We start from the raw sequence: 14,389 nt of genomic DNA, 5'->3' as shown, positions 1-14,389 counted from the left end.
AAGCAGGCCGAAGCTACACAACCCCATTCCAGCTCAGTAGCCCAGAGCCGCCTCACACCGCTGAAAAAACCAAAGGAAAAGGGACATGGGTCATTCAATAACCCCAGGGGATTTTACATCAGTAAAACAGGCAGATCCTACAATACTTTTGTGAGTATGCCTCTGAACATGTATAATTAAGAAAACTAGGACCAGAAAGATGGCCCAGCGGGCAAAGGATGGAAGGAGAGCACCAACTCCTCATATCTGTCCGCTGACCCTTTGACCTCTACACATGGGCCATGTTACTAAAGCGCCCCCTCACCCCCCTTCACCCCCACACAATAAAGAAACAGCCAGGCTTGGTGGTACACACCTTTAATCCCAGCACTCTGTGTGTGGGGGGGGTGGGGGGGGGAAGGCAGATTAAGACGGATCTCTCTGAGTTGAAGGCCAGCCTGATTGATGTACACAGTGAGTTACAGGCCAGCCAAGGCTACATAGCAAGACACACTCCACCCCCCAAAAAGAAAGGAAGGAAGGTAATAAAAGAGAAGAAAATTTGGGTTGGGAGTGTAGCCTGGTGGCATACTTAACATTTCATACGAGCACAGCCCCCAGGTTCCATGTTAAGGAAGAGGAAGTAGGAGGAAAGAGAAGCAGGAAGAGGAGGGGGGAAGGAAAGGGAAAAAACCTAGTACACTGCCCGAAACAATAACATTTTTAATGTCTGGCTGCTCTCCACACTGTCTCAATAGACGGAAGAGTCACGCACAGTACTCAGACCCAGTATCAACGCTCCAGACAACAACAGATCTAGAAATCAGAAGTCAGGAAAGCTGACTTCCATTGGCGAGCTTCCTATTTCCCCACGGCCTGGACCCCTGCACTCACCTCTGCCTCCTCATGGTGCTTAATGAGGGCTTGAGGAGGAAGGTTGCACAAGTTGCAAAGCTTAGACTTTACCATGATGGGAACATAGCCGAGAAACTGTTTAATGATCCCTTTGGGGACTCCATTCACTGCCCAGCTGATGTCAGCCTATACGAAAACAGATGAAAAATAAACTATCTGGACCTGCAAGAACAAGTGAATATTTAAAAAAAAAAAAAATTAGGTGTATTTATTTTTATTTTATGTGTATGGATGTTCTGCCTGCACGGATGTCTGTGTACCAGAGATGTGTCTAGTGCCAGTGGAGGCCAGAAGAGGGCATTAGATCGGCTGGAACTGGAATGGCTGGCAGCTGTGAGCCACCATATGGTGCTGGGAACCAAATCCTGGTCCCCTAGAAGAACAGTCAGTGCTTTCAACCGGAGCCATCTCTCCAGCCCCAGAGATGAGTATTTTAAAAGAAGGAAGAAGGCCACAGTGAATTGATTTCACGTTTTAGATTCAGAAGACACAATTCCTTAAGTGGCAACACTAAGAAAGCAGAGTCTCAGAATTGTGCAGGGACAGCCACTTCGTGCCCCCAATGCTCACCGTCAGCTTCCCGCGGTAGGTGCTCCTCCGGCCCCGGCACTCGGCTGGATAAACGCTGAGCTCTTTGCAGATGGTCCCTTTGGGCACCGATGGCGGACTGATGACAGCATCCACAATAGTAAGAGAGATGCGCTCATCTTTGAAAGCAAATTCAAAGGGTGGTATGGCCTGAAAGGCAATTCATGCTGCTAAACCACTTGCGCTGTTCAAGGCACTTTTCAAAGACTAAGACTCTTTGAAATCACAGTTCTACACTCACTGGCGTCTATCATGCCAAGGCAATGCATCTAAAAGGACAACTAAAGCTACAACTAACTGGTTGGTGACTTCACCAACTCGTTAACCATAATGCACTCGTTAAGGGCCTTTGTGATGATGTCCTGTGTTTTTGATTGTGCAGCAGGCTCTACAGACAGGGAAAAGGCTGAGCCAATCTACCTTCTCTGCACAGTTATACAAAGAGAACTGCTGCTCTCGGTGCCATTCCTCATGTCCAGCTTTGCACATTTTATTCCCTCAGGTGGAAGTCTGGCAATTTAAAGAGTTCTAAATGGCTCCCATATTTTTGAGTATCAGTCTGGCAGTCAAAGCTCTCCAATGCATCTCCATCCCTATCTCTAACACGATTGCTCAGCAGCAAAACCTCAGGGTAGTGTCTACTGCGTACATGGCTCTCCCTGTACCTAACCTCCCTCTGGAGGGAACGATCCATCCTCTTCCCTTGACTTTATCTAATGCTGAGCTTTCTAAACACTTGGATGAGTCGTACTTCCCTCCTGCTCCTGACTCAGTAAACTCTACATTTTAGGGCAGTTCTCAAGAGTGTTGGCATTGACTGCCTGCTGGTGTCTGCTTCCTCTACACAACCAACAACCCTGAGGAGCACTCAAACCTGAGATACAGCAGGGGAACCGGCATGTTCTTACTCTCAAAGCCTAGTGCCAGGAAAGACTAAGGCTGCTAAGAAAAAGAGACTTCCCTCCATCGTCCTTACCTGAACTTTGCTACCCTTGTCAGATTGATCCCCAGTACTTTTTATCTTCCTCAACATGCCTAACTCAGAACAGTAGCCAAACTTTCTCTTTAAAACCCTAAGGGAAGGAAGCCCGGCGGTGGTGGCGCACGCCTTTAATCCCAGCACTTCAGAGGCAGAGGATCAGTGAGTTCGAGGCCAGCCTCGTCTACAGAGTGAGTTCCAGGAAAGCCAGGACTACACAGAGAAACTCTTGCCTTGAACCGCCCCCCTCCCCCAAAAGAAAACTTTAAGAGAAGGAAACTGAAGGATGACCTTACTGCAGTCTGTCTGACTCAGCTTGGAACCTTCTGAGGTAGTTTTAGAACGTAAAAGTCCAGGTGGCAAAAGGTGAGCGCTGTGAATGGGGAGAAAACACAATCCCAAATAGATCACTTCCTCTCTCTCATCTCACAGTACCCTGAAACGGACCGCACAAAACCAGGGTTCGTACTCACATATAAAGCCAGAAATCACAAATACATCTTTTCCTACACTACTCGGCTACAAGTCGCAACGAAGCGTTTTTCATTCTGAACTACCAAAGCAGTGAACGGCGAGTGAGTGTCACTACTTAAGGCCATACTGCGGCCTCCGGGCCACCTCCTCCAACCTCTGGGACCCTCGGGCCCCGACTCGGGCGGCTCAGGAGCCGAGGGCGCGCAGCTCACCTGCACCGCGTGGCTCAGCCCCTCCAGCACCGCGTAGTTGAAGGAGTCCACGTGCGCCCGCGTTAGGTCCTGCAACGCCGCCTTTTGCTGCTCCGGGGGAATCGCGTACGAAGGGTCGGTCAAATGCTTTAGGCTTGGCCCGCTAGGCAGGCTCCGCCACCGGCCGTCGACATCCATGCTTCTGCCACCCCGGGACCGGAGACCAGAGTTGTGACTCCACTCGGGCCGGCAGGAATGGCCGGAGTCCCAGACCCCCACGGCCTGCTGGGAAATGTAGTTCCTCTTGTTCTGCCCGCCCTACCCTGGTCCTTCCATTTTGCAGGGTCGACTGGGAACCAAAACCGTGGTGTGATTAGGCCGGTTAAACTACACGCAGGCGGATCCGCCTCTTCTCTCAGCTGTATCCTCTAAATAAACCCACCAAACCGCTCTAAATAAAACCCACTCCACTTTAGTGTGTGACCTCTGTGGCCCTTATTCGCTCAATCAGTCAATTAGGACCTAATAGAACTATCTTCAAAGATTCTCTCCTGTTCCTTTGGGCAGCTTTCCAAGTACATCCTGATGCTGACCCTAAGAGATTCTGGAGTCTTGGCTTCAACCAAGATGTTGGGCACCAACCTCTGTCCTCTCTATCCAATTCTTCCTTCCTTCCTTCCTTCCTTCCTTCCTTCCTTCCTTCCTTCCTTCCTTCCTTCCTTCCTTCCTTCCTTCCTTCCCCTCTCTCTCTCTCTCTCTCTCTCTCTCTCTCTCTCTCTCTCTCTCCATTTATTTATTTATTTATTGTTTTTTTTTTTGAGACAGGGTCTCCATGACAGAAGTTCTCAACCTGTGGGTCACAACTCCTTGACAAAACTTTATCTCCAAAAACTATTTACATTACAATTCACAACAGTAGCAAAATTACAGTTATGAAGTAGAAACAAAAATAATTTTGTAGTTGGGGGTAAACATAACATGAGGAACGGTATTAAAGGGTTGAAGCATTAGGAAGGTTGAGAACCACTGCTGTATGTAGTCCTGGTTGACCTGAAACTCAATTTGTAGGTCAGGCTAGCCTAGCACACAGAACCACCTGCCTCTGCCAGAGTGCTGGGATTAAAGACATGTGCCACCACACCCAGCCCTTCTCTACTCAACTCCTAATGAGTGAAGTTCATCACTGGGATGGTCAACAGAAATCAGGCTATGCTAACTAACACCCTACGCCAACAGAAAAGAAGCTACTCCAAACTGCTTTCTAGATAGAAATCCTAGGGTAAGAGGTGGAAGGTGGTTGGGTGGTGTCAGATGGCATTTGTGTTGTTTCCACTGTTTGGCTTTTAGGAATAATGTTGCTATGAGTATCAGTTTTTGTATGTGCATGTTTTCAATTCTCTGAAGCATTGGAGCTCAGAACAGAATTTCTGTATCATATATTTACTCTATATTTAACTTTGTGAAGTTCTGTGAAACTATTCAAGTGAGCTGTACAATTTAACACTCCCCCAGCAACATCTTTACTGATAATATCTCTGATTATAGCAATCTTATCACTTGTACAATAGCATCTATTTGTGGGTTTTGATTAGCATTTCCCTAGAGGATAATAGTGTCAAATATCATTTCATGTGTTTATGGGTTGATGGGATTATTTTCTCTGGAAAAAATGTCTGCTTAAATACATTGCTCATTTTAAAATCACTTGTCTTCCTACATTGAGTTGTAATATGCTAGTCGTTCTTGGGCTTGTGATTTGAAAATATGTTTCCCCTTTTATGGGTTGTGTATTTTCTTTTAAAAATATGTGTGTAACTGGGCATAGTGGCCCATGCCTTTAATCCCAGCACTCAAGAGGCAGAAGCAGGCGGATCTCTGAGTTCCAGGCCAGCCTGATCTACATATCGAGTTCTGAAACATCCAATACCATACAGAAAGACCCTGTTTTTTTTTTTTTTTAAAGAAAGGAAAAAAGTAAGAAAGAAAGAAAAGAAAAAAATGTTTTGTACAAATGAATCTGTGTGCCAGGTGTGGTAGCACACACCTTTAATCTCAGCACTGGAAGGCAGAGGCAGGTGGATCTCTGTGAGTTCTAGGCCAGCCTGGTCTATATAGAGAGTTCTTAGACAGCTAAGGCTACATAATAGAGAGACCCTGTCTCAAAACAACAAAAAAGAACTGTGTTAATTCCTAAACCATTGTTTTTTGTGTTGATAAAAGAGAATTGCTTTCTGATCTCATTTTCAAATTGTTCATTTGTAGTGTTTAGAAATGCAATTGAGTTTTATATGTTGATATTGTACCTAGGAATCTTGTTAAAGGTTTTCTCTATATACAGTCTTATCATCTGCAAAGAAACATACTTACACTTCTTTCCAGTTTGGATGTCCTTTTTTTCTTTTGGCTAATTGTTCTGTCTAGAACCTTTCGTGCACTGTTTTTTTGTTTTGTTTTTGTTTTTCTGAGGTGGGCATGGCTGACACAAGGACTCTATATGTAGCTCAGGTTGGCTTCCAACTTGTGATCCTCTGCTTCAGCCTCAAAAACTCTGGGATTACAGGCATACACAACCACATCTGGTTTACCTTTAAAACACTTGTGAAACAATTTTTATGTGTATCATTTATCTGTGACAGAAACAAATGTATGTGTGAGGTTCACACTTGCCACCATGAACATGTGGAAGTCAGAGTCACTTTCAGGAGTGGCGTCTAACCGTCCCCCTGACTGAGGCAGTCTCTCTTGTCTTTACGCTCTGCAATAGCTGGCCCGTGAGCCCGTTATCTCACCACAGAAGCGCCAGAATTGCATATGCAAGCCACCACATCTGCCTTTTTGTAGGTTTCTGGGATCGAACTCGGGTTGTAGGGTTTGTGAGGCAAGCATTCTTACTTGGACAATTAACAAAGTAGTTATTGGTCTCTAAGTTTATTCCATTGTGGTCAGAACATATGTGTTTTGATTCCCTTACATCTACTGTGGCTTGTTTGATAGCTTAGCCTATGATCTATAGTACAGAATGACCCAAGTGCACTTTAGAAGAACTGGATGAGATGTATGGCAAATATCTGCTGGCTCTACTTAAGCTTTAGTGTTGTTTTCCTGATGCTCTTCTCTAGAGATGTTCTATCCACTACTCAAAGTGGAATGTTGAAGGGTCCCAAATCTTACTGCTGAATTGTCTTTCTCCACTCAATCACATCAGGGTTTTGCTTCAAGGACTTTGGCCTCTCTTGCTGAATGCTTATGTTTATGATTGTATCTTCCCGAGGAACTGGTCCTTCACCATGATAAAATGTTCTTCTTAGTAATGACCTTTTAAAGTCTATTTTGTCTAATAAACAACATTTAGTTAGGGAACGATGGTCATATCTGGCTTGGCTCTGTATGGTAGGTGATCTTAGAATTATGTTCAACCATTTTCAGAGCTGAGGAAAGAACAAAGGATATGCAACAGAGACCTGGGTGGCTCACAAGAGGCCAGGATGTTTGCTGTCTTGCTGTTTACAGGAAATCCCTGTCTTCCTCTGGGTGGTGTCGTAGACTGAGATAACTAGTGATAGCCAAGGATAGTCAACATCCACAGTAAAATGACACAAAAACACTTGAAATATCTTTACTTTACTTTAATGCTCCAGGCATTTAAAACATTCATATAGTTGCCTTATTTCAGAAATCCATTTCCACTTAGGTGCAGGTTCTGTGTCCAAGGTTGGAGGCACATACATCAACCCCCGAATCCTCAAGACAGTACCCACATGCCACATGCAACCTACTTTGGCACCTTGTCATTTTTGTTCATGGATCCCCTCTCTGCCATACCCATGAACACAACCACAACTGCTCATAAAAACACTTTCTAGCATCATTGACACTGGCTGGTTCTGTGGCTCACAGCCCATTTCCAGTGCTCCCCAATGTCCCGTGCATGCGCGTGTCATCCCAAAGAGCTATGGAAACACACTATCAGCTAGTGTGCATGCCAGCTCCTGCTCTTCTCTAGCTCACAACACAGAGGCACTTAAATATTCTTGGCAAAATGGACTTTATCATTGCCATTGAAGTCAAGTGTGAGGGGAGGGGCTTTTCTCCCATAATTAATGATTAACTCTGATATATATTAGATTTATAGATTCTTATCTCTTTACATTTGCTACCGAGGACTTAATAAACTGCTTATGTAAATGAAAGCATGTTTGATTTTTCCAGATGCTTGGATGAGAAGCAAACTGAGAAACTGCTTGGCCAATACTTATACCACAAATATATATGTCAATATCGGATTGTTCTTACAGAATTGCTTGTTTCAAAGAGGTTTTTTTTTTTTTTTTTTTGAGTCTTAATCCTTAAAGTGATCCTTCCAAGGTAATGATGTATTTGTCCTGCTTCCCGAAGTAACGGTTCAAGGCACCTCAAGACATATTGTTACCTGAGGTTCTGATTCAATCGGCTGTAGGTGGGAAGGGTCATCAAGTTCTTTTTAACTTCATGGGAAATTATAGCATGTGGTCAGCATTGAGAACCTTGGGACTAAAGGCCTTCGAGTCTTCCTCCTGCTCTTTCATTCTCACAAAAGCCCCTGAGGTAGTCCCTGGGTCAGGGAACATCTCCTCCATGAGATAAGAAGCTAAGGCACAGAGGTTATTTGGCTCCTGTGACATTGTGCAGTCAATGACAGACCCAGGAGTGGAATCAATATCTCCAAATAAATAACCCCCTCCCCCAGCGATGGGCAGCGCTTACACGGACTAACCACGAAGACTGGCTGGGGAGCCAGGCATGACCATCTGCGCCAACGACACCATGGAACGACATGAAACGGTTCAGAGCCAAGCTTCTTACTTGGTGGGAAGCAGATGCATAAAATAGCTGAAGCTGTGTGAGGAATGAACCCAACCCTTCCCATTTCCCCTTATACAGACGTTATGGATTCGGTCAGGTTTACTACAGAACCTGTCAGGATTCATAAAGACTCACTGACATCTGCTTTGTCAAGTCTTCCACCTCAACAGCCACACACTTTTGAAGAGCTCCGTGACTTGGGTCTAAGAGCATACATCGACCACCTTGCTTTCTCCATTACTGGCCCACCTAGACTAGCCAAGGACCCAGCACCCTCCACGTCCTCAGTGAGTGTGCATCTTCCCAAATGTGTCTAAGCCCTCTGCTTTCTCAGAAGTTCCTCAGCGCTGACCCATCAGCTGTGCTGGGCCTCAAGGACTGACTTCATCTCGAATGTTGTACTTTGCTCTGGGAGCCAACGTTGTTACCCATATTCTAGGCAACCATGGCACCTTTACCCCCTAATTCTGGGTTCCTGTGAGCTGAGATTTTCTTCACTTCAGTATAATGCATTCGGCTACCCACGGACACATGTAATAAATAATCTCATCATTCCTTTCCTCACGTAAGTTCCCACCTCTCATTCTCTAGCTCTTCTGTAAAAGTCTCATTTGACTGCAGACCATACCAAGTAGATGCACATGAAGAAGCACATATATACACCAGAAAAAGCCACACTGTGCTCTGGGCAGAAAGGCAGCATTCGCTGTGTCTACCTTGGTTTCCAGGACCCTCTTCAGAAGAACCTATTGACTCAGCTAATACTGAATACACATGACAGCTTCCCACTGCTTCCGGAGTGGGCTCCCCAGAAGCCTCTGAAATGCGAATGGACCCCTGACATGGAAACCAGATGTCGAACACTTTTGTTGACACAGGAAGCTGTGCAAAGCTCCAAAAATACTTCTTTCTCACTCAGGCAGGACACACCCTCATTCAGAGGGCATCTCTCCTGCTACCTACATGCATAAGCAAATAGGGCCCTTTCTGGAATGGAACCTGTCCCTCCCGGCCCTTGGAGCCGAGGAGGGCAGATGTAGGGAGAGCTATGAGGTGAGGAGGAGGAGGAATGGAGTGCTACCTTCCCTGACTCCCAGAGAGGATTGTTACAAAGGTTCAGAGGTGGGGAAAGGGAAGGAAAATGGCAAAGCTGCATTCAGAATTCTGATTAAGTCAAAGATAATGAGGCTCGTGATATTTCAGAGTCGCCCACCCACCCACACCGTTAAGTAAAGTAAGATATCATGTTTTCTTTTTTCTCTCTTTCTCTCTCATGCTTATTTGATGCTTGCAGATTCATTAGGCCTGGTGCTTTTGTTTCTAAAACATGCAGTGAGCAAAATACACGGTTTGATGCCCACAGGACCCCTGGCAAGTGCTCACTTAGAGGCCACCAGGAAGGTGAATGACCTTCATGACAGGCCAATACCCAGCATGGACTGTGCTGCATGCTTGTCCAGGGTTTAGTGGGACATAGTGTCACAGAGGGGATGTGCAGGGAACATGTGGCCACCTCCAAAATGCTCTATGGTCCAGTCTGGGTCCAGTGAGGCTGCACTGGACCCAGAGCTAAGGCACTAACGCTGCAGCAGCTGAGACAACACCACTCAGAGGTCTCTGGGCTGCATCCTGGGGAGGAGGGAGCTCTGCTCCCCATGCCACTCAAGGCCAGAAACTGCTCAAGGGATGAGATCACACCACAACCAAATCCCCGATTCCGGAAGTGTTCGGGTCTGCCTCTCAGCGACTTGCTTCAGTTTCCTGGGTCTCCACAGCACTGAAGGCAGCACTCCCTGCTCTCCCACAGCTGCCTTCTCATCACACACTCTTCCTGCACATCTGTCCCCAGCATGCCTTGATAAGGAGCAGTCCAGTCACCTCACGCTCCTCCGGATGCCATACACTTCCCAAGGCGGCTCTGTAGCTCCGGGGTCACAGCTTGATGAACGCAACCGGCTGTGGCACCTGCTCCGTATCCGGGGGTGGGAAGACACTGGATATGGCTATGTCCACGATTCCCTGGCACAGTTCTGCATAGAGCTTCCTGAAATAAGTTGTTAAAGATATCACTGAGGGTGTTCATCAAAGTGCAAGAGAAAAATCAAAGCTGCGTATGGTGGTGGTGATGGGGGGTGAATGTCAATGAAGATCTGCCCTAGAAAGGCCATCACGTGACCCCCTTGTAAAACTTGTCTCTGTAGATGAAGAACCAACAAGAGGCTCTGCACACAGATAAAACACGGAAGGCAGTATTTAAGGACTTTAAAAGAGCCTTGACGGGAACAGAACAGAACGAACAACTGCTGACCTGCAGAGAAGGCGATTCCAGTAGCGTCAGGAGCCCCACCTCGCCTGTCTGTGAGGGAGTGAGTACATGCGGGGTAGGCATCATCCAAGAAAATCCCCACCTTCCAAGGGAAGATGGGCACTAGCTAAGACTCTGAGACTGACAGTTAGGATGGTTCCCAGGAAACGGAGAGCAGGCAGACACAGAACAGATGACGGCTTGGAAAGGCAGGGAAGAAGAAGGGAAAGAGGCCGTGGGTCCGAGGAGGAGGCTGTGAGTGTGCATGCTGGTGTGAGGGGAAAGGAGGCTGTGAGTGTGCATGCTGGTGTGAGGGGAAAGGAGGCTGTGAGTGTGCATGCTGGTGTGAGAGAGAGGGAAGGAGGCTGTGAGTGTGCATGCTGGTGTGAGAGAGGGGAAAGGAAGCTGTGAGTGTGCATGCTGGAGTGAGAGAGAGGGAAGGAGGCTGTGAGTGTGCATGCTGGTGTGAGAGAGAGGGAAGGAGGCTGTGAGTGTGCATGCTGGTGTGAGAGAGAGGGAAGGAGGCTGTGAGTGTGCATGCTGGTGTGAGAGGGGGAAGGAGGCTGTGAGTGTGCATGCTGGTGTGAGAGTGAGAGAAGGAGGCTGTGAGTGTGCATGCTGGAGAGAGAGAGGGAAGGAGGCTGTGAGTGTGCATGCTGGTGTGAGAGAGAGGGAAGGAGGCTGTGAGTGTGCATGCTGGTGTGAGAGGGGGAAGGAGGCTGTGAGTGTGAATGCTGGTGTGAGAGGGGGGAAGGAGGCTGTGAGTGTGCATGCTGGTGTGAGAGAGGGGAAAGGAAGCTGTGAGTGTGCATGCTGGAGTGAGAGAGAGGGAAGGAGGCTGTGAGTGTGCATGCTGGTGTGAGAGAGAGGGAAGGAGGCTGTGAGTGTGCATGCTGGTGTGAGAGAGAGGGAAGGAGGCTGTGAGTGTGCATGCTGGTGTGAGAGGGGGAAGGAGGCTGTGAGTGTGCATGCTGGTGTGAGAGTGAGAGAAGGAGGCTGTGAGTGTGCATGCTGGAGAGAGAGAGGGAAGGAGGCTGTGAGTGTGCATGCTGGTGTGAGAGAGAGGGAAGGAGGCTGTGAGTGTGCATGCTGGTGTGAGAGAAGTAGTGTGAAGGGAACATAGTCTATACCGACAAGACAGAAGAACTCAGGGTAACTGGGAGAAGCGGAACCGGAAAGTGGAGCAGTGTGTTGAAGATTCCCTGAGGCCAAGGTAGTCGGTCCAGTGGGCTTAACCTCCTCCAGGGACAACAAAGCCCATCCTCTTGTTTCCTTTGCTGTGGTTCCAATCAGCACACCAGGGCTTTCCCTCCAGTGCTGCCGACCACTAACAACCACAACTGCAAGGCGGAAGGCACAGGAGGGGACCAGCTCTCTGATTGGGCAGCACGAGTCCCCAGAGCCAGCTGCTTGGGATGGAAGCTTAGAGCAAGCAGCAGCCTGAGATGTGAGGAGCAGAGGAAACATCTGAAATGAGGCTTTGGCTGATGTGACCCCCACAACTTGCTCAGGAGGTGTTGGGAATCCAAGTGGCCAAATCCAAGGTCTTAACCAGTCTAATTCCCAGAAGATGCTGTGTCCCACCAGCGAGGAGGAGGTCCTCTTACGCCATTCCCATCCCTGTTGCACAGTGACATGTCCACCCAGCGGACTCCCCCATCACAGAGAAACCTCTCCCACCCCTATACCCTAGGCTGCTAGGTCTGCGTTTCACCCTGTTATAAGACCTCTGGGAAGCCATGCTTCCACTTTCTCTCTTAGGAAGTCCTAAGTGCTGGCTGACCTTCATCTGTCCTGCTCTTTCCTCTCTCCACTCCCAACTCCCCAGCCCTTCCCTGTGTTCACACAATCAAGTCCCATTTTCAACAGTTTAGTAGCCCAATTATTCAAGCTCCCGTTTCTGAAGGGACAGAGCCACGGCAGCCCTTCAGTGAAGGGTGTTAGTTCCCCAAGAACCACAAGCTATAAAAACATACTGTGCACATAAATTACTCCTGTGAGCCTCTCCCATGAGGAGAGCTGGAGCAAAGAACTGATACTCAGACCAGCTTCAAGGTGGCCAGGCCAACGTGTATCTTAACCACTGGCGACACGGGAAGATTGATGTGGCACAGGTATCTCACAGCCACCAGGCCATCACTGGAAGCCCAACCCTAGGGGATCCATGCATAGAACCATGTCACTAGAAGAATTTGGGTTGGCACATAAGGTTGGGCGTAATATAAAGAAATCTTTTGTATTTAAGCATTACAGTTATTAGCTAATAGAAAGACAATATAAAGACATCTCTACTTAAATAAAATCCAAACTACTGTAGATCAGGTGAGGCTGGGCTGGCGAGACACTCAGTGGGAGAAGGCACTTACAGCATAGGTGTGACGACCTGAGTTCAGTCCCCAGAACCCATGTAAAGGCGAAGAGAGAACTGACCTTCACACACATGCTGTGGCACACGTGCCCCCCCACACACAAACACACACACAATCATAAAGAAAGAGAAAAAAAAAGTCAAGTGAGTGAAAACCTCTTATCCAGGAAGTATGGTTTGCTCATTCAAAGACTACGGACAGAGAACTGCGTGGCAGGCACAGGGCCAGGCTCAAAGATTCAAACGCGGGCAAGGAAAACAAGGCTGGAGACATCACCGTGTGAACACTCCGTAAAGAAAACAGACACTGGTCGTCTGATAGCAACTAATCCAATGGAAGAGACACTAAGGCTCGGGGTAGAGAAAATGGGAGCCTTAGTGAGGGAGGCAGGGACTCCACAGAAAGCAAAGAGCACATGGCGGGGAAGAGCTGTTCTAGGGAACGGCATCCATCTTCAGTGGAGCTGCAGGGGCAGGCGAGGCAGAAGGGGGGGGGGTATGGCTTCTATTTTCTCACCCCGGCTGCTCTGGGAAGGAAGGATTTTACGGGGGCAGTGCAGAAATAGACATTCTGGTAAGGAGGCTCTTTGCAAACTTCCCCCAGTGAAGGGATGTGACTCACACGAAGAGACTAAGGAACAGGAGGCTGGAGGCCGAGTCCACACGACCCGTGGACTGAAGGGATGGATGGGAGCAGAAGGCAAGCTCTATGCTAGTTCCCAAGGAGCTATGGAAAAGTCTGGACAAGGAGGAGGACAAGGGGGTGGTGCTTCCTGTTAGACTCACAGACATCCTCACAGGCGCAGACGCAGGTCTAGAACTCAGGAGCTGTATTAACTTGGTGGCTTTACAATGAAGATAAATAAGAACACATACAGGGAAGTGGAGCAGAGAGCTAAAGGCCACCCAGAGCCAGAACCTGAGCTCCTTGGTGAGGAAGAGAGAGTCCAGCTTGCTTGCAGCCCCCTTACGCAGGCCCATCTGGAATACAGGGACAAGAAGCCACAGAGAACAGACTCAGCAAGAGGGAGGCAGGCGCCTCCAAAGCTGCCCCAGGGAAATGAGGACATCACTGCAGGCAGGTTGGTCATTTCAAAGGATGCTTCCTGGAGGAAGAAAAGGCAGCTCATGAAAGCGCTGTGGTCCACAGATTGGTCCACCAAGGGGGCAGGTGAGGGGTGCACTCCCTGGAGCAGAGTGCAGTTTCATGGAGAAGCAGCTGGAGAATCAATCCAGCCACGGGGTACTGGGAGCCCCACAGGCATGAAGGAGAGGGGGCATGGAAAACGGAGAAGATGGAAGGGCTTCAGGAGGGGAGGGTGGGCAGAGCACTCTGGGGGAGTGTGCCTTTGATAGACGGGGCAGGAGGAAACACTAGACACAAGGCTGTCGATGCCGAGGGAGGACTGAAGGACCACCTGCCCCCCTCCACCCTCAGCATCTCTTGCCAGTCTTCCTCCAGGTCTGAGTTCTAGCCGTCACCCTGAGAGGGCCTGGGTTACGTCATTTGACCTTCTTCTCTACTAGAACGCTTGTCTCAGTCTGCAATCACATTCACCGGGTCCGTTCCCTTACCCACAATCCTTCCCAAGAACCCACACTCACTGTGGGACCAGGAAGGTTAGGCAGAGCCTAACAGACACCTGTTGGCTGCAGGGACTGAAAAATGCACGTGAATCATCTAGTAAGTGGCAAAGGCCTGGCCTTTAAACTATTATGTGTTCCCACTGTCCCCTGTGGGTGGGGCT

At 48.3% G+C, this 14,389-nt stretch overlaps 2 protein-coding genes across 2 annotated transcripts in view; both read right to left on the bottom strand.

The window, feature by feature from the left end:
- Window positions 1-3,807, bottom strand: part of Polr1b (RNA polymerase I subunit B) — a 28,779-nt gene extending 24,972 nt beyond the window's left edge. Inside the window, exons 1-3 of the mRNA XM_052724531.1 lie at window positions 3,148-3,807; window positions 1,465-1,632; window positions 874-1,020 (exon numbers count right to left, since the gene is read on the bottom strand). Of these exons, the coding sequence (XP_052580491.1) occupies window positions 874-1,020; window positions 1,465-1,632; window positions 3,148-3,324 (492 nt within the window). The 5' untranslated portion in view covers window positions 3,325-3,807. The remainder of the gene's footprint in view (window positions 1-873; window positions 1,021-1,464; window positions 1,633-3,147) is intronic.
- A 2,930-nt stretch (window positions 3,808-6,737) lies between these two features.
- The window catches only part of Ttl (tubulin tyrosine ligase), a 32,299-nt gene continuing 24,647 nt past the window's right edge, over window positions 6,738-14,389 (bottom strand). The window contains exon 7 of the mRNA XM_052723461.1: window positions 6,738-10,012. Within this exon, the coding sequence (XP_052579421.1) occupies window positions 9,901-10,012 (112 nt within the window). The 3' untranslated portion in view covers window positions 6,738-9,900. The remainder of the gene's footprint in view (window positions 10,013-14,389) is intronic.

The sequence above is a fragment of the Peromyscus californicus genome, unplaced genomic scaffold (genome assembly GCF_007827085.1).
Source record: "Peromyscus californicus insignis strain IS unplaced genomic scaffold, ASM782708v3 Scaffold_7__1_contigs__length_154581171, whole genome shotgun sequence".
NCBI classification, from domain to species: domain Eukaryota; kingdom Metazoa; phylum Chordata; class Mammalia; order Rodentia; family Cricetidae; genus Peromyscus; species Peromyscus californicus.
Note: the sequence above shows the minus strand (reverse complement) of the source record. Positions and strands in the feature narration are given on the sequence as shown.